This window comes from Ptychodera flava, chromosome 20 (assembly GCF_041260155.1).
Source record: "Ptychodera flava strain L36383 chromosome 20, AS_Pfla_20210202, whole genome shotgun sequence".
NCBI classification, from domain to species: Eukaryota; Metazoa; Hemichordata; class Enteropneusta; family Ptychoderidae; genus Ptychodera; species Ptychodera flava.
Genome location: NC_091947.1, coordinates 29,391,294 through 29,411,898, shown reverse-complemented (window position 1 = coordinate 29,411,898; position 20,605 = coordinate 29,391,294). Strand labels below are relative to the sequence as shown.

General features: G+C 38.6%; 2 protein-coding genes across 7 annotated transcripts in view; both read right to left on the bottom strand.

Moving 5' to 3' along the window:
• Positions 1-269, bottom strand: part of LOC139120548 (transient receptor potential cation channel subfamily M member-like 2) — a 55,029-nt gene extending 54,760 nt beyond the window's left edge. The window contains exon 1 of the mRNA XM_070685023.1: positions 32-269. Within this exon, the coding sequence (XP_070541124.1) occupies positions 32-100 (69 nt within the window). The 5' untranslated portion in view covers positions 101-269. The remainder of the gene's footprint in view (positions 1-31) is intronic.
• A 1,817-nt stretch (positions 270-2,086) lies between these two features.
• Positions 2,087-19,638, bottom strand: LOC139120547 (transient receptor potential cation channel subfamily M member-like 2). 6 transcript variants are annotated; one of them, XM_070685021.1, is made up of 26 exons: positions 19,455-19,638; positions 18,425-18,517; positions 17,246-17,422; positions 16,773-16,955; positions 15,830-15,949; positions 15,161-15,335; positions 14,496-14,667; positions 14,138-14,276; positions 13,711-13,786; positions 13,381-13,487; positions 12,709-12,840; positions 11,183-11,218; positions 10,661-10,742; positions 10,137-10,203; positions 9,275-9,412; positions 8,625-8,766; positions 8,261-8,341; positions 7,787-7,850; positions 7,487-7,554; positions 7,252-7,377; positions 6,747-7,013; positions 5,944-6,139; positions 5,259-5,364; positions 4,451-4,623; positions 3,882-4,023; positions 2,087-3,397 (listed from the first exon to the last, which is right to left on the bottom strand). In XM_070685021.1, the coding sequence occupies exons 2-26, from the start codon at positions 18,488-18,490 to the stop codon at positions 3,322-3,324; spliced, it is 3,111 nt and encodes a 1,036-aa protein (XP_070541122.1). In that variant the 5' UTR covers positions 18,491-18,517; positions 19,455-19,638; the 3' UTR covers positions 2,087-3,321. The 6 variants fall into 6 exon arrangements, with proteins under 6 accessions (XP_070541122.1, XP_070541123.1, XP_070541118.1 ...); XM_070685022.1 differs by having other exon boundaries at positions 19,461-19,633; XM_070685017.1 differs by having other exon boundaries at positions 3,882-4,026; positions 19,455-19,605.
• Positions 19,639-20,605: the final 967 nt, after the last annotated feature.

Here is a 20,605-nt window from a genome sequence, read left to right as displayed (position 1 = left end):
CTTAATCATGGTATCATGTTAACATCCTTACCTTCGCCGGTGATTGTTTAGACTCAGACTTCGTGACAAATATGATTTCCCCTTTCTTGTATGGCATCATTCAAGTTCAATCTTAACATTGCCTGCTGATATAGAAATATCAAATACTTCCTTTTACAGCACGTGCGTTCAATGGTTTGTTAAAACAAAGTTTGAAACCGCCTTGTACTGGCAACGTCCCATTACGGGAGCGTAAGCTGAAAGTTGTTCAACTTGTTGATTGCGCAGTTCGCTATTGTCAAACTATGACCTGAAGGTAAATGAGGTCATGTGACTAGAGGATTGTATCGCACTCTACAGGGAACTAACAACAATTAATATGCCCCACGCTGTACGGTTGCCTCGGCAACTACTGCGTTCTTTAAAGGAACCAACAGAACCGTAATTACGCACAACTCTATTATGTCAAGAGGTCAAATTCTGAAATCGATTACGTTTTCTTTACAGCAGAGTTGAATGTCTTAGTAGTCTTCTGTCTTCGTATTTGGTTCGGTTCGTGTGTCATGTTATCCCAACGCGGACAGGGTCAGCTATACTGAATGCTGTTCTGTCTTAGTTTTGCTGGTATGTGCGTTCGTGTCTAAAATACCACTTTCCAAAGTCTTTTTATCAGTAATGTTCAAAGGAGACCCAACTTTCCGAATAGACAAAGTAAAGCTACTAAAGTCACACAAGATTTGAGAACACGACAAACCACAGCGAATAAGCCAGAGCAAGGGAGCGGTACCAAAGATTTCAAGGAACGGATGTCCTCTATTCTTCATTAAAGCTTTCATTTTTTTGATATTTCCTGTAAAACACGTGTTTGCTACTAACGGTATCTTATCGTTTACCTAAACTTTTTGAAACGATAAACATGGAACGAACTCTCAGACACTTAAAACTAATCGAGAGGGCCGTGTATTATGTGATTAAACGAAGACACATCATAATGAAAACTCATTCTCGGGATAAGAAAGTTTTCCTAATATGCTTGTCACACCAAAAGCAACAAAGACACTCAAGGCAAGGCAAGCACAACTGTCATAGGTGACTAAGTTTGACAGAGGCGTATGAATATTTCCGCCCCATTTAATATGTAGATGCTTTCAAATTACAAAACTTCAGTCCTCTATTTTCGCCAAATCATCATTTTGTATAATTCTGTAAATTGATTCAAGGACAGTCCTACGTTCAGGTAGATTGCGCGGCTTGGGGGACAGATATTCGTAATCTCATCTCAAACTTTTTGAATGTTTTTCTGGCTCACCGCTTGCGGGCGGAGGGGGGGGGGGCTCATATTAAATCTCTTGGAGTAAGAAAAAAATTATCCGTGTTGGTTTTTCGAAAATAGAAAATTTTACTTTTCCCCATAGAGTTAACACAATGATGGCAGATCTACCTTGTCATTTTGAATTTCAAATATTAGGAAATGTTATAGGTAATTTGTTTATCTAGCTAGTACCAAACTTTGCACGGTGACCCCTGAATTTTATTCTTGTTATTGGTAAAAAATAGTTGAAAGTTTCATTGAGGAAAGTTTGAGCTAAAGTTTAAGTCTTTCACCTTCGAGGTGTATACTATATGTAAGCCTCAGTACTTTTCATTGACGAAACTGTAACAGTGATACAACCTAAGCGTTGACAGTGAATTACGCCTGACTCGCAGCGTAACCACCGCTCTGAGTGTTGTGCCAGATCTATCAAAGTCAACTTCATCGGGGTGCGAAATTCAATGCTCTTGTATACATTTTCTTTTCCAACTTTCCTTAGTCCCTTTCATGCAAGCACTGTCTAACACTATAGCTTGTAAGTGATCGAAACATGCTCATACATTCATTTAAAAAAAGAAAGAAAATTAAATACCTGTATTTCAGCTGCCTCTTCGTATGGATAACAACAAATAGACAGACTGGGGTGAACTTGGGTAGCATGTAAAGGCGCGAAAGTTCTACATATGTAAGTTCCCTTGAAAATTTGGTGGTCCTTTTTTGAAGAACTATGGTCGCTTTGGCACCTCAAATATGGTCAGTGGATTATATTTAACAAATCAGATAGCGATGTTTTTTAATAGAATTTCAATTTTATTGTCAAATATTGTGTAAAAGCATAAATATATGTAAACGTCTCTGTAATCATACTGTGATTGAAAAGTCAAAATTTACTAAATATCACACGACGCATAATTGCAGCGTAAATAGCATACATCAGAAGATCAGATGTATAGTTTTCTTTCTTCTGTTTTGTCACTTCCAGATTACAATGCCATAGGCTGACTTTCAACATAATCCGGCAGTTCACGATTAACACAGTTAATTACACGATAGTCGTGTGTTCCACGGTTCCAAATCTTTATGATTACGATGCCAAGGGTTGCACGGTCCGAATTCCATCAACCAGTTATCCAACAGTAATTATGATGCTCTATGATAAAGCCTGCCTGCCGGAAGTATTTGAAGCAGAAAATGTAGATTTTCTCCAAACTTGAATTGTCAAACACTTCACAAGTAAGTCCTTTGTTTTAGGCACGGTCCTGTGTTTTAATTAAGTTTTAATAAGTTAATAATATAAGCGAAGCCCACAAATGGTTTGTAATGACACTGTTAATAGAAAAATCTGTAAATATTGCAACATTTTGAAGCAGAAAATTTAATTTGACTGAATAGGTGCAATCTGGTATTGAGTTGATCACATGCATGTAAATATAATATATGTAACACCACTTGTTTTCACGTTTGGGAAGACGGTCAATTATACAGTCGTTGAGGGCGCTAGTTACACAGGCACCTCCCCAGATCGCAGCAGACGGGCAAGTAAAAAAAAAAGATCGCAGTAATCATAGGTTCCATTCCGTAATGTTTTTGAAATGCTGTGTATTTGGCTTGTCTACACGGCATGTAATAGTGTGGAAAGAATTGCTATTGTTGACAAATAAATTGACACAGGGTACGTCACACACATACCAGGATGTGTCGACAAACCCTATACTGATTAATCAACAATGCAGAGTGGACAAACAAACTGCAGTTGACGCATTATAAAAGTAAAAATCTAGCAAGACACCAAAGCCACTCGGCATTTATCTTTCAGCACTACCCATTTCCCTTGACAGAAGTCCAACTCCATCGCAAAAAACGATGGAGTTGGACCAAACCATCGTGTCCGAGTCGAAGTTTAGGTCAACGTCTGACTAGATTGTTGTTATATCAACACTAACGATTGCCTTAAATTTGGATTTGTATCCGATCTCACACTTGACCCGTTTAATTTATCGATGTGTTTCTCGAACTTGATCTTCCACGCCTCATTTCTCTCTCTTCTTCACCAACATTACTTGCTCTTCTTCAAGACCTTTTACTTTTTCCACCAACAGTCGTAACCTATAAACCCCCAGCACGATACGAATAATTAGTTCTTCGGCACTGAGCAAGTTACTCCTGACTGTTCAGAGCAATTTGAAAGGAATGCGGCAACGGGTGTTCAATATTTCTTCCGTGAGTGAGCCAGTAAAACAGATTTCTCGTTGGGCAAATCAAAACATTCGATATCCAAAACTGAACATTGTTTGGCCCATACGTCAATATCTCTTCAATTGCATATTACTATAGTATTAACTCAGAGGCAAAGCTTCCGTCTCGATAATCGTGTGATATAAACACTGTATTACCCTAATATGTGATAACTGACCCAACGTAATACAGATCCGATATGTGACGAACACGTAAGTAACCAAAAATGTGATATAACACTGGCATAAATGCAGGCACGACAGCGCATCTCAAAAAGTCAACTGTTCGAACCTTGGCTTGATGTTACACGCCAAGTTGTTCTTTTTATAAGATAAGAAAAGGGTTTAAAGTTCACCTTTCGTCCAATTTCTTCAATGTTTCTTCCCTACTTCCTTTCTGTTGTTTCTCTACATTGAGTTTATAATTATCCATAGCCTCACTTTCGTACTTCTTGATTTCACTTTGCTCATGCAGCAATTCGTCCATTTCGCCATCGTCTACTGAAGACAGATGTAAGCATCATAAAAACAAACAAACAAACAAACACCCTAGAAGACTTTTTTCGCTGACAGTCAGGGATAGGGTAAATGTAGCTCTGTATGAACAAAACATGGTCAACCAAAATGGATCCTGCGCACCACCAGAGTATCTTCACAAAGTGGTTTCTCTGTATTTTATTCACCCTTACACAGACTAGGTGGCAATGTAACGGGAAACGCATTTTCCTGACCTTTATAAATGAAGAAGATAATGGGGTCAGATGCCTAGGGATTGACTTGCCTTAAAAATTATGTGTGCTTTGATCATTACGAACAAAAAACTTGAAATGACTCCATTTGAAGTAACAACCGAGCAAAAACCAATTGTTTGTTTTGAACCAGTTCGCATGCAATGGTGATAGAAAAATTAGAATGACCGAACTACTTTTTGTTTTGGTCCTACAGCATTTGGTCGTCCAAACTACCAGCCTGTACACGTGACTTAAAACAACCAATGGCGCTGGTAGCGGTGGTACATCTTCGAACTCAGTGATGATGTAATATCTGTTGTACTTCCATTCGGTCAGCGAATTGCTTTCAACTTGGTTGTAAACAGTGCTGTAAATATATAAACGAAAAAACTTACGTTGAAAAATGTTGACCTGTCAATTCTGAGTGAAATTTCATTCTCACACGCAACCCTTTGATTTCTGCATCTTTCCGAAGAGAAACCTAACTGGTCGGCATAAAAGGAGCGCTGCATTCAAAAAACTTAATATTTATCAGACGGCGTTACCGCTCCTACCTAATCCAACCCATCAAATCAAGCAGGCCATTTTCTGTGAAGTGAGAAATATGTCAGTGTCTCCGAAACTCCATCTTGGGTATTTTCCTTGAAGAATTTTTAACAATTGACGGGCCAAAAATTACGCGTTGCAATTCAGTCAAGTTTTGTATGAAAGAGAAACTCTGCCGTATAAAACAGGGCATTTCAAAAAGAAGGTCAACTTGGACAAAAATGACTCTGATACTGTTTAAAAGACCCATAAAGCTTACAGAAATGCTATGGAAGCACCCGATGAACAAATCCACGTGGATTTCTGTCGAACAAATAATGATTTACACAAATGTCGAAGGCGTGTTTCAAATCGCAACCATGACTTGGTGATCTAACCGTAAACATGCTATACCATGAACAAACAGTCATTTCCTAGTTTTATATCGGAAGTGGGTAGTCTGTGCATGGTTCTTACCTGAAGATTGCAATGAGTAGATTCAACAGCAACACGTTTCCGATGAGGATATACGCAGCAAGGAGGACAGAGTAAACGTAACCGTCGAGGGTATCTAGCTCTGTTTCTACACAAATTCAAGAAAAAATATACGAATGAGAATCTTCATTAATAGTCAGATTTTCCATGCTTCTTTGAACATCATTCAACTGGAAAATCAAAGATTGGTGTGTGTATTTCCTAAAGCCGTTACTTGATGTCATTCATATTAAGTTGCCTATACCGAATCAAATGACTTCACATATGTCCGAGAGGAACTCTGTGCGATTCCTGAAACTACCAATCTAACCCTAACCGCAGCAGCTTTGACATGTTAGTTTCCTATATTACCGTTATTATTTTTATTCATTTTGTAATGAATGTGCAAAATATTGCTCTGTTGCCATTATTCTAGTAATCGAAACAGTCGTTCCAGTCACTTTTAATTTGATTTCATGGTGCTCCATATAAACTTACGTTTGCCCTATATTTACGGAATTACTAACATTGGTATCTCCACATGGTCGATATTTTATATTGTCAGTGAAGTGCTCCATATACACTATATTATTAATGTTGTCCTGGTGCATGAAAAGTAGCACAGCAGAACGGGATCGGCCTTAAGGTTGTTAAACATACTTAAAATTTAAACCGCGCCGGATCTTACCTGTGTCGTCACCATAGAGACTGTCTGTGTATGTCTGCCAATCACCGACTGTGACTTGGTAATATGGGTAGTAAAAGATATCGCGAAGCACTCTGGGAGATGGATTCTGATCGGGCGATAGGATAGCTATTCCAGCGATCCCAAAGGCAATTACGAATACAATCAGAACCAACAAGAACCAAAAGAGCGCCCATATCTGTAAACGCAAACATGTCATAGATAACCGTTCAGAAAATCTACGAGCCTTTACGACAGACCAAGTAAAATGCACTCATAAACTGATAAACAAGATGTAAATTAGAACAGACGAAATACTGATACCATAGGATGTCATGATATTTCACAAAAAAATCTTGCAGTTACTGGGTTAGGGATTGATTATTTATCGCTTGAGGGGTAGAAAACATATACACGTTTGTCGCATAGTTTTTCTTGAGATAGCGAAGCTTATAAAGTATTTTAAAACGCCTCACTTTTTCAGTTTCGATTCATGCAAGTACATTTTGCAAAAAAGGCCCAGCTGCAAATATTTAATTCACAATTCCAGCGCTCTGAATTATAGCGCAGCTGGTTAAACTAACCTTGCTGGATGACTGGGCATGTCTGTCTGTCTGTCTGTCTGTCTGTCGAAACTCGACAAAGCTACACCGACATTATTATGCTGCATGGCGTAAATAGATGGATACGCGAAAGCTATGTCCCTCCATTGAACAGTTTTAGAAGGTGTCGTTCACGAACCATTGTTGCAAGCAACGAGAATGGGTACTCAAAGAGGAAAAACTTAAAAGAAGTATAATTCTTACCATTTCTCTTATCATAATCAAAAATGGACCGAGCGTCTTATTAGACTGGTACATCCTCAGTATTAATATCCAGAATATGGTACACGCAATGGCGTACAGGTTCCTGCTGACGTCATATGTCCAGGGTTCTCTCAGTGTGTTGAAGCGGATCAGGAAAGCGGCTAATGTCAATAGTAACGCAATAAGATCCATCCAATTCCAGAAAGTGGACAACCAAGCCCGGAATCGTTGGCCAAACGATTCGTACTCGTCCCGTGGAATTATTACCTGCATAAAGGCAACATAAGAAAATCTCACATAGGTGCCGTCATTCGACGTGATTGTTTGCGGAGCTCTGTGAAGTAGTAAGTGTGAATGATATGCAACAGATTTGTATAAACTAATAAAAGTGTGAATACTAGCGAATGTGACCAAGATTATACAAGTCAATCGTCATTATTGTACATCCAATGATATAGAAAAGGAATAGTCCAATCAAAGTCAAGGTAACATAACGAAATATTACCTGTCTCAGCTCCTCCAGGAGCAAAGTGAGAACCCACACGTGCAACAAAATGTCTGCCAGACCTACTTCCGGTCTGTAGTACAGTGTCATGTAGCTGTAGAAAACTAAGAATATGAAGGTTGTAACCTGAAATGAAACGAAAACTACAAAATCAATGGCTGTCATGTGTCGTTTTGTCAGAATAAATCTTGCTGACATCCACGTGATTGTCTCATGTACATGTTTACGGACTTACCCAATTGACGACAAACTTTGTGATAGGGGCGCAGTAAAACTCGACAAATCTTCTGAAAACATTCATATCTGTAAAAGACGATGGCAAACTTTTAGTAAGTTACTCTAAACTCTCATGACCCAACTTTCGAGCCTCAAAGAAAGTTGGATGCATATAGCATGTTAACTGAAAAGGAAACTCACGTACGTGCAACTTTTACAGCATTTAGAATCACATTTATTTGCTATTCATAAAGTTTCTGATTATTTGATTGTCATTTTTAACTGTCAGGGTAATGAGCTAAAATCATAATAGACTCACCTGTTTTAAACTTGGGAAATCTTCTCGTAAATAATAAAAACGGTAATAGCATCACAGCGAAAACCTTAAGGAAATAGAAAAAAAAATCTATGTTCGGTAGTTGTTTTTTTCGCTAATAGATTCGTGCCAATATTTGACGATGAAAACACAGTATCTGTAATTCCTCTGACATGTATGTGAAGTTCAATAATTTTGACACCATTAAAAGAAAAAAAAACCACTAGTTGTGAATACATTCATTGTACGGTTGGTGAAGCCGGCAGAACTCATCCTACATATAATATCGAGAGAAATGTTGTAATTTTAGCAAAAACCTATCGAAACGATAACACCCATACAGTCCAACATCCCTTAAAATACTTATAACAGGGAGTTGTATCTGGAAAACATTCACATTTCACAAGTAGATCGACACTCTGTTCAACGTTCCATGATGAGCATGAAGAGAAAACAATGGAAAGTGCAAGATTTTACCTTCAGATGGCTTGGATGAAGTAGTTGTCCGTTCCATCTTTCCTCCAATATTTCTTGACAGCAAGAGTGTGACAAAAATTTCTACAAACCAAGACATGATAGAAATGATCTAAAATGAATAGGGCAAATGTTAATCATATGATTTTTCTCATCAGACCAGTCTCCTTTATCTTGTTACTTCGATAAGTTGCATTTCTTCTATTGAATTTCGGCGCCTTCATGTTACTTCTGAGGAATATTTTACCTCCCTGATGTTGGTAATTAAAAGTTCGTAAATAAAATACGCGAACTTTTTTCTGCACACGTCGTGCCATGCATCATTCTCGTTGGATTTTAGAACAAAGGTGACTACATGGGAGCTTACCTTGCTGTTTGCCACTGCCCCGAGATCTAACGCCGTCTGGTTTCCCCAGGTTTGATAAGGACTTCTCAGAAGAGTTCTGGTCACATCCTCGTCCAAGGCATGTAGAGTTGTCAGGTAAGAACAAACTTTATGTTCATATTCACTGCATTCAAAAGGACGAACAAGAATTAAACAAATTTCTCGTCCAAACCATGAGATATTTTAAAAGAAACTGAAGAGACAGAACATTTGTTAATGGTGGTGAAGTCTCAAATCTGAGTCTGGTGCTGCTTCGATAGATCATTTGATTATATTTTAGACTTAGAGCAAAAGAAGACCTTATTTCTCTCCATCCCGTTGCGCCATTTCCGCATTCTCGGCCTTATGGAATGCAAACCGACAGTCTGTTTAACTATCTACATGATCTAATGCCTGATATCACTCATGACTAAACTTACCGGTGCAGGGGACTATACAACCGCCCAAACCATCACCTGATGTGATGCATATTTTTGCTGACGTACGTGCTTCAAAGTAAGTAAGTTTGTGACTAGTTTACGCGTTTCATCCATACAGACGGCAAGTGAAACCAAGCGAGTAACTTAAAATGATTGTAGAAGAGCAAGTGATGTCATGCCTTTGATTTTTTTGTTCAATTGTAGTGTACCTACTCGGCATGCGCTGTGCATTTGGCGGCTTCATCCGGGTCAGCAGCTAATGACTCTATGGATCGATAAAGCCTGGTAGCAACCAATCCCAATGAGAGAGGTTCTGATGCGTTCTCCCACATGTACTCGGTAATTTCCGGTCTGGAAAAGGAAGACACTGTCTGATGATTTTGACAACCGTGGCAAATCTAAAATCGGAAGATGCACTCATAAACGGTGCAAGAGCGACAGGATTGGTCTTGTGGCGATGGAAAAATTCTTGATCATTCTCGAGAACCAAATTTCGTGCGGAATGTTAAAGGAGGGGCTTGTCCCGGCTGTGTGTATGGGAGACATACAACGGGTCTGTTGCTATGACACAACATTTCCCAACACCCTTTGTGCATATCCAAATTTTTAAAAATGACGGCTGTACCAAAGCTTGTTACAGCAGCAAAAGCAGGTTTCATATAAAAAAGGGATGCAACCAAAGTTTATTTGGCAAATTGTAGCAGTGATTGGAAAGCTACAAAATCGGTTAAAGATGAACATGCATCAAATGCTGAATTTGCTTCTCGTTTGCTTGACATTTATCGCGAATTTCAGAGGTAATGTTCATTATTAAACACGAATGTCGCGCAGCCGCAGACGGGACGACCCCTCCCTTTAACGATTCGTTTTTCAACGTCATGGAGTTGAGTTTTCTTGTGTAACATAAATTGCACACTTGAAAAGTGGTATGCTTCCAATTGCTGAACTACAACTAACTCAATTTTAGTTGAACTTCCCCTGGGTGAAATTTCTTGGCGGCCATACACCACAATCAAGTGTTGAATTTTGTATGTATCGTAAGTATGATAAATACTAATAGACATTGGAAACTGACCTGTTGGCCAGTATAGACCACATCAACAGTTCACGGTAGGGCTTTTCGAACCTGTCTCCATCGATTACTGGGGAGAGATGTAATAAACAAAACTATATACTCTGACAGCGAAAATATAATGATTAATTCCCCATGGTGAGAGGTAACCACATCACTGTCGTCTGAGATGACGTCGGACTTTGGTTGGAATAGTTAAGATCCATGGCAGATTTCACATTATAGTGTAATAAAGTACGCATGGCATAACAAAATGTCTAATATCTAAGTCGACCAATATTGACATTCAATCGAAGCCTTCAAACATATCCAAAAGACACGTTTAGGACAGAGAAACACTAAAACGAGTCTGTAGCTCCTGAACAAGACTGTAAGACATACACTTGAAGAATCTTTGACCCAGGACTCAAATGCCGAATTTTAGGAGCTTAGCTTTCTTGCAGCAGTTTGTAAGTCTAAGAAATACAACACAGACCTAGACGGAAAGAACACAGTACAACAGTGTTACGCTGTGTACCGACTCTTACATTCAGGTGGATTGTAGTAGCTGTTCATCAGTTTACCAATTAGTGGCGATACGTCGCTTCTGTACGAAATTGTTTTCCGTTTCTGAAATTTTAAAAGAAGACAATATACCGGTACGTGTAAATTAGTATGTTTGGCCAGGAAGAGAGTAAACTTGTACTACAAAGGTGAACAGAATAGAATTCTTTTCAAAGTTTGTCACAGTGATTGTTGAATTGTGATATACACAACGATAAGTAGGCCGGGATTGTAGAGCGCCCTCTGCCTATAATCTGAGTTACCTGCTATAGTATGGCGCTTTAAACTCTTCTGTTTTCTTAAAATGTGTGAAATCCATTCGTAGAGCGAACTTGGTGAAGCTTATGATACATATATCTTTCTTTGTGATGGCTACACTGTGTGTTTTGTCGCAGCATATGACACGAAATTACTGGAGAGAACCATAGACCCTCCAGAAAAACGAGGGTCTATGAGAGAACATAATAATATGGCCAATGGGCGAAATTTGAAAAGGACCTTCTTACCTCCTTAAGTTCTGGAATAATACTTTTGTTTGCATGCTGCAAAAGAAAATGTCACCAAAAAAGTCACTCAATGGATCTCTTTGTTTGATTTAACGTTGTTAGTAAAGACAAAGGCACTCATGTTGTAGACTATATCTTCCTCTCCTCATTTATTGAACGTATGTTTTGAGGGGAAATTGAAATTCCACAATTCAACCAGACAATGGAAACTTTGGCAAATCCCGGTTGCCTTGGAGAATGACCATTAATCCTAAGCATAGGCTGAAATATTAAAACTAATGCCATATTTTTTTTTGAATTTGAAGATGTTTTATTAGTAACAGTAAAGAAGTGTTACAGTGCTTGTCAGAACGGTGTTACTTTTACAGTACAGTTTCTAATGATCATTTATCGCCGGTAGTATTTTAAACCATTTACAAAAAAATTGTCTCTAACTTGTCTTTTTCCAGAGCAATTTCATACTGAAAGTAGCAATTGTGTTTACATTGTACAAAATACAGAGCTAATGATAGTTTGCTGTTATTAATTTTCATCGCGAAATAAATCATTTTGGCATAAGTATGAGATGATTATAAATATGAGGAGCACTGGCGTCTCTAAAAAGTCACAGTAAACCATGACGGCTGGGTCTCACAACAAGAAAAATAGACTCTCCCTGCAGAATGTATAAAGCTCGTCCCAAACGATGGCAGAGAATATTCATGCGTAAAATAAATGAAGGAGTTTAAATTGAAATTCCCGATTGCAAGTATCTATAGCAACTTTGAAATGCAAGCCAATGGGTTAGCATTTCGTCAATGCTATTGGAATGAGGGGGGATTTTTGGTCCATACCCCTTCTATAGAAATCATAATTTGTGTACAAGATGTAGTGAAGGAGCTTAAATTAAAGTTCCCGACTTCGAGTCCGTGAGACTAAGGCTGATTGAAGCCGCATACTCTTTTGGTGATACAGGGTCTTCTTGACTTTCGAGGGCCATTTTAACAACTTTTATAATGAGTTTATCAACTCTAATAATCAAAGGGTCAAAGTCAGCCATTTTTCATGAATTTTGTTTGATACGAGATACTACTTATATTGTGTGACATATGAATGAATGAGTGACCATGCATATATTCGACCCCAGTTTTAGACAAATTAATGAAACCATCGCAAAAATGAATGAATGGTCATGACCATTACATGTAATTCATTTTCGCGATGGTTTCATGTATCGTGTCTAAAACCGGGGTCGAATATATGCATGGTCACCCATTCATTCAGTATCTTTCAACATGTCACACAATATAAGTAGTATCTTGTATCAAACAAGATTCATGAAAAATGGCCGACCCTGTCCCTTTAAAGTTACAGCCAAAGTCAAAATGATTTGCTTTTATTTCTGGTTTTTCATAATATTCTCGTGCTGATACCTCGTGTTTGCTTTTCTAAAGTTAAGACATAAGTTTGGGCACTTATCAAGCATATTTGCTGCTTCCTGATGCGAAAATTGGATGACAGATTTACATAAAGTACAAATTACATACCGCTTGGTAGAGGTGTTCTAGCCGATAGACTGTGAGATATTCGTCAAGGGAAAGTCCATTTTCAATGAGTAACGCCACGAAATGAACTCGATTCTCTCTTTCAAGAAGAGCTCGGGTCACCAATTCTTGTGTCTGAAATGACCAAGTTTTTAATTAAGACGTATTTAGCAGTCAAGATTACAATAAATCGATCGTAAATGAAGTTTGAATGTCCACTGAACGATTAAAGTGCTCTGGCTACGGGGTTGCGTGCATATTTTGTGTATTTTGTCAGTCGACAATCCCTCCAAAATTTGTTGAAATTGAATGATTGTTCCCTGGTCAATACGTACGTTGATGAAAACATTCTTTTCTCTGCAGCACAGATTCAATGTACACAGTAGAGCCCCTGTCAGGCGCTGCTCATATTTTGGTAACTCCGGTAACTTCAAATAAAGAAAATATAGTAACGAAAATTTAGTTCAGGTGTCTTGCATATCGTCCGAATCCAAATTCGTGCTCTTTCTCGCGGTTTGCAAATATTCATTACTACCTGTTTTGTTTTTACTCGTGTTGACGGACGTGAAAACGGCCTGTATACGGAGTATTCGATGGTCAGACAAGTAGACCAAGTTTACCAGTGGAAAAGTCCCAAGGTACGGCATGGTATCATAATGTCAAGCAAATACTTACATCAGTGTCACGAAGGTTGATCGTGTCTTGTTTAAACATTTCTTCTGCGATGTCACAGCGATTCCAGTCAAAGGCCAGTTTTAGATATTCTTTACTCACACCACGAGCTGAAATCGTAAGACGAATTTGTGCTTGTTTAAGGTACATTGTAATTTCAAACAGAAAAGAAAATAATCAGTTTCAAACAGGGGCACCATCTGACCGCCAATAGAAAAACATGTACAGTATTTGATTCTATCTGTAGGGTCCACAATCCCTATAGAGCTATATATTCTGTACATTTAATACCTACCGAGGTGTACGTGATGAGAGTAAAGCCTATGAACCAACCTCTCAGCAATGCCCGTAGCACTGCTAGATCGAATCCCGCCATTTCGAGGTCGCCGTCCATATTGAAGACTTCAACCTATATCAATACATACATACAGCATATATTGAATACCACAAACGGGAAAGTTTTACGACAAATTTTTTAGAATCATATAGCAGAATTAAGCTGTGTAGTATTACAATGCAAAACCTTGTAACAATGTAGCAATATTCTGAGGGTAATTTTCTCAATGGATCTGTTGTTGGAACAAGTATAGCGATGATTAGCTACAATATTGGCCCGGTAGATCATCCAATGTGTTAGGTGTGATGAAAGCACTTTATCGGTGTAAGGTAAACCGTTAAAAACAATACGCTTTTGTAACATTTACATCAAGCCCGTCCATGAGGTAGTGTCATTTCGTTTGATGTCTGTGAATAAACCTACCAGTTTCTTCATTTCCATGACGTCTTTAATATTGCCCAGCAAATTTTCCAACAAAGTCTGATGAGATTTTGCGTTAACTCCAGGATGTGCTGCGTCGATCATTCTTTCGAAGTAACCAGGATATCGCTCCTGAAGATCTCTGAAGAACGTAATGTGATACAACCCTGAGCAACATCCTCATTAAATTAAAGAAAGACTATTGAAATAAAATCATCACCCCATTCTCGCTTCTGGCAGACTGATCAAATAATACTCCGTAGGATAGTTTTCACGCTATATCCAAATGTACTCGTGTAGAGATAACTGTATCAACAAAACTATGACGCACACGTTGTGCAAATAAAGTCAAATGATTTACCTTAGATTATCGCATTGTTTGCACGCATAGGACAGGTAATTGGACGCCCTTCCTGTACCTTCACAAATGATGATCGGTGTGTTTTTCTTCAGAGTGTTTCTGACTGTCCTCGTCGTATCTATTCCACCTTCTAGTTGGATCATGACGACCGCAGCGGGGCGATCCTCTGAACCTGAAGTAAAATGGTGATGGGTAAAAATTATGGAATCGTCAGAAAAGTGAGTCAATTCATTTCGATGGATATCTTTCCACAGTATAGATTGCTTGGCTCCGACAGAAGTTTAATTTCGTATACCGAGTGGGCAACCAAGAAGACACTTTTGAAAAAGCAATGCAAGGGCCGATTTGATTGATGGGCGCCCTGACAAGATAGACAACGCCTTCTATTATTCTACATGCAAGTACGCACGTACGTGTTTAAAGGTATACAGTCACCTGTAATCTAAATATGCCCATAAATGGTCAAAGGGGCGTTCCTTGGTATTCAAAATGCCCATATGAGGGCGCTGTTTTTAAAAGCGGCCACCCGCTTAAAATATATGATTGGTTAGATTTTCTCTTTCCATGGTAACTGTTACAAAATTGGAACAGTTGACAGTATACCTTTAATATGCGTTTCTTTTTTATTTAGGTGTATGCATTATTCAGTATATGTCATAAGTTACCTAATGATCCGGAAGTCAATAGTTTCTGAATTTCCGCCCACAGTTTGACTCTGAAATGTTCTTCTTCCTCGGGATCGTCTTTCTTGACGAATATGAAATGTGTGTGATGAGGATTCAACGGCACTGGTCCCTCCTTCTTAAGCTGTGGTGGTTTGTAATAACCGGAGTAAAAATGCTGGAGATACAAGGAGATATCAAAATAGGAAAGCTATTAAAATAAAATTACACTTAATAATTTGAAACCATGCACTTGCTATGCAGTAATTTCCAGAGCTCTCGTATGATTCTACAGTTGCTGATATTTCGTACGATACTGACATTTCTAAAAGTAATTTAATGAATATTTTCATCTTCTTGTGAAATTTCACTTATCAACACGGCAATCAGACGTTCTATTTCTATCATGATCAACCACACTGCTTTATGTTTCTTCCTAGATAGAAATATAGGAATATATATATATATATATATATATATATATATATATATATATATATATATATATATATATATATATATATATATATATATATATATATATACATACACTTTAAATCCTTTAATATTCAATAGTATGAGTACAGAAAGTGTACATTGAAGTTATGGCTACACATTATCATGTGCGAAACCATACAAAATGGGGAAGGTAGAAATCAAAACAAATCATACCTCAATACCTGTGTTTTGACGTTCTACAGGTTTCATTACAAAACCACGATTAACATTGTCTCCATTCTTTGAAATGTCGATATTATCCTCAGACTTCCTCGCAGACACTGACGGTCTCGCCTGTTTTAATCAATAAAACCACAAAGAACATTGAATTTATTCGAAATACTTGAAGAATAATTACGTGAAGGTTGGAACTTAAACACGGCCAGTCTATCGGTGTATGGGTAAACTTAGAGGTGACATAACAATGTCAACATTATAATAACTTTTTTCTCATTTCTTAGCTGGAAGACATTAAAATTCGAAAAAGAGATATATGTGTTCACAATCTATCTATCAGAAAAGAAAATACATCGGATATCTTCTCCGGCAATTTACTGGCAATTCACTGGTGAATGGTAATGTGGAATTAGAAGGACATTTTTGCCTTAGTTACAGAAAATTCCTTCTTGTTAATCTAAAGATTGGTGTTGTAACTCTGATGATCGCCTTTTAATTTAATGCGTAGTTTGAAAATTTCGTTTGATAAATCGTTCATCTGCCTGCTAACTCCCCGGATGTTCCTATTCAAATCAATGGACTGATTTGCATTCATATCGAGGTATGTAATGAAGGAAGAAACTTTGCATGTTTCAAACCACGCCGATGATTCTCTAATTGCGTAGTAAGTTGCGACTGACACACTTTGAAGGCACAGCAACTGCACTCAAAGGTAGTATGGGACCCATACGACCAAAGTAAATACTGTGTCCAAGGTACGATGGTGATTGATGCAAGTTAAAACATGTCTGTCGTAATCTACATCACATAATTTGAATGTTGCAGCTACGATGATGAAGTGCATTTAGATATCGTGCAAGAAATGCATTGTTTGTAAGCAAGAAATTCGCACAGGCGCAGTTCCGACGACTGTTTCCCTTTAACACAAAAACTAATTTACCACTTTTCGATGTTCAATTATGGTTTCCTTTCCATCTGTGCCACTCCAACTTGTCACTCCGATACACGACACTTTATCTCGAACTTTGACACTGATCCTTGTCATTGCTTCTCCCACCACAGTCACAGCGCCGACATTGGACCCTGACGTCATCAACCACGTGGTACCTGTTGTCTTTGTCAGCTGAAGTAAAAACATTAAACATAACTGTCATTTGGTCATCTATTCTGTTTGAAGAAGCACAGTGACATTTATTCTGACTTTTTACAGAAAAACTTAGCTTGGATCGCGAATGTACAGCGGGACAAGTTTGTTTTAAGGTAGATTGCGAGTCTTTCAACATGCTACGGACATTCAACTCCTCTTGAAGTCCGAGATTTGATTTATCGGACAAGTAAGAATGAAGAAATGTAATATTTCACGAAGAGTATAGTAGAGTAGATTGAGTTTAACATTTCATCAACTCCTCGTACCTGTCTTATTCCATCCACGAAGACGTTCTTTTGGTTTTCTTTAACATTGAATCGTCGTGACCCGCCCACCACCGAGATCATCAGCTGTGGTTTGGTATACCCCCATTCTACCAGCATTATCTCGAGAACATTCCTCGCCGCAGACTCCACATCTTCCTCGTCAGCTACCAAGATGAACTACAAAACCAATTAAATGAATGTAAAACGTAGCAACAAGTGCTCTGAATGTCTGATTTAGTTTCAAAACTCACTGAGTAATTTACTTGACAATCATTCAAATTCCTCGATCGCTGAGCCGATTGTTTTAGTAATGCCCCCTTCTACCATTGTTATCTTGTCTACTCGACAAAGACGGCATTGAAATACGACTCCTCGTTAAAGTTAACAATCACTTCTAATTCGAGACCCACGGCGCAATTTAAATGAGAGCGTCGCCTTTCTTCTAAAGTGCACAGTAAACGACAATGACGGAAAGGAAATGCTTTGCTAGGGACAGGTAACTCCCATATTCTGAAAGTTGTCTTGTCACTGGTTTTCCGTAAGAATGTTGAAGAAATTTAGAGGAAGGCATTGACTTTTGCACCTCGTTGACAGACATTCGGACTTTCATAATTTTACAGCAGTTTTCTGGCCTACCGCTTGTGTGGGCTGATTTTGAAGCTCTGGGAGAAACAGAAATGTTCACTGCATCAATTTTGTGAAAATCGAAAATTTAATTTTTCCAAATAAAGTTAACACAGGGATGGCTGCCATTTTGAGTTTCACATCTCGATAAACATTACGTAGTTTGTCCCGAAATTTGCACGATTTTGAAAGAGAAAGATTTAAGGTTTCCCCGATAAAGTTTGAGCACAGTCCCTCCACCCACGGTGCTTTGAGCACAAGTTTAGGTCTTTTGAGTTTAGAAGCGCTCTCTACCTTCCAATAATGCACTCGTCGGCAGTAGTTTTAATTAACTGAGTTCGGTATAGAAGTAACGAGAAGTAGGAAAAGCATAACGAGAGAGCTGAGATGTAAAGTAACTTTATCTCTCTTGGGGATATATATAATACAATTTGTACATAGCGCCTTCATTCTTCTGCATGGGCCTAGTAGAGCAGGTATCTGAGCAAGTACAAGTCTCGCGGTGGTACTTAATAGACGGAAGCAGAATTACAGAATTATTGTTTGGTGTCTTACCTTTGCAGGTGTTTGTTTTGACTCTGACTTCGTAGTGAAAGTAATATCTCCTTTTTTGTAAGGCATCGTTCAAGTTGAAGATCAAACGGATCCCTGCCGACGTAAAAATAAGGAATAGTGTAAAGTAGTACTAGTATTAGTAGGACTACTACTGTCAGAGTCTCCACTACACTGAATTACAACAACAACAACTACTACTTCTACTTCAATTTTACTTTGTGTCCATGATGAATAGCAAAAATCAAAGTTCTTGGGAGAATAGTGGAAGGTCTGTAGTCAGTCTAGGTTGTAACAAACTCTGAACCTCAGATGATTGAGAGATATGTAAAGGCGTCAATTCTTCGAGAAACAACTTAATTTTGATACCTGAAAGTCAACGGGCAATGGGGTTGCTATCACAGTCCATGGCTCACTTGACGACAGTGGGGCATACAGGCACAAAGCCTACACGATGTGACATGTGTAAATTCAGCACAGATCGTCGGAACAATGTAAAGTGGTCCGTAGACAGGCTTTGTCAATCGATATCAAGGAGTCAAAACTGTCACCTACCACTCCAACCTCTCCACGCCACAACAAACTCGTGCAATATCTCTATGACAATCTCACGACTACGTTCCTGTGTTGTGACGCCTTACAATCATGGACATTTCTGAAGTGTTTCTGACAGTATCGCACAACGCAGCAGATCAAATAGTCAAACTTGCTTTCAATACGTGTATTGCGCTTTCCAATATTTGTCTTCACATGAGCGTGACGATGACCTGTATACTAAACTTTCGACAGTAAACCAAAAAAAAACCTTGAAAAACCACTGTAATCCCAGCATAATCCCCTGAATCCTAATGTGGGTTGATATTCGTGTTATCGATATGCATACATGCAATTTCTACAAGTTGGTAGCAAGAAGAATACAGAAATTTCGGAATGACGATGGCTTTAACAAAGTAACGCCCCAAAATAAAATAGCGAAACAGTGCAACTTTCTTTGTCATTTTACAAATCTCAGGCGAAAGTTAAATTATCTTACGCATACTAGCACTTTAAAATCTCCATTTCTTCTAGCCGTAGTGATTTGGAGCCATGGTGGACGTTCTTCAAGACGCTTTCTGTTCTGTTGGTGCTGCTGTGGTTCGACTATCGCTACGTGTATTCCAAAGTTACGGAGTCTGCCCCGTCATGACATGTGTACACGCAGCATAGTGATCATGTTTGCCTTCACTACAGTGTAATGCGACGCCAAAGAATGAAGAATGGGTTACCTTGTGACCTCCGGCGACTGTTCAGAACAATGCATCGTGTTTGCCTTTAAAGCCGGTGAGTTGAGGCTTGAGAGCAAGATAATATGTCTCCATTAAAGGCGATTCACTTGTAACGTTGAGTGTGCATAATGACGTAATGACTATGCAACTTCTGTCTTTGGATTTCACTGATCGATAGCCATAGTTTGTGTGTCCTGGAGTTTGTTATCACTTGCGAATAACTTGAAGAAGACTCTGAGACCGTTAGTACCTGGTTTGTAACTTACAATATTGTATAGATTTATTACAACCATTTTCAGTAATAGAGCGCGAAGCCACTGCAGTGAACTGCAATAAAACTGCTTACACTAATTAGTTTCAGCTGTAGCGTGGCCACTTTGGTGTTAAACAAGGCTACTTGATACAGACAAAAAGTCTACTTGTACAAAGGCAAAACTAGCTCTGTCTGAGGCTCGGGTTGTAAATGAGAGTTTACGATTGGCACCCTGTGTTCAAGATTAAGATACAATGTAACCATTACCATGCACTGGTCCATGTACAAATCTTTTTTATTTCAACTTCCCCAGACAAACTGTCTGCATGGGACATACAATGTTGTCGACTTTGCCAGCTGGCTACAGCTGAAACTAATTAGTGTGAGCAGTTTTATTGCAGTTCACTGCAGTAGCTTGGCGCTCTATTACTGAAAATGGTTGTACATGTAGTTTACTTCGGTTAAGCTATTCGTCTCTGTACAAACCGAAAATCAGCTCCCCTGGGCCCGGCAGTAAGAGACGATTTCCAATGCAGAGACATCAATCATACTATTGGCCAGTGAAGTTGGCTACTGGGTAAGATTGTGTCGGTTACTGCTTTCGGAATTTCAGGGTAATATCAATTGCATTTACTCTCCAATCATACACATTTAGATTGAACCAGG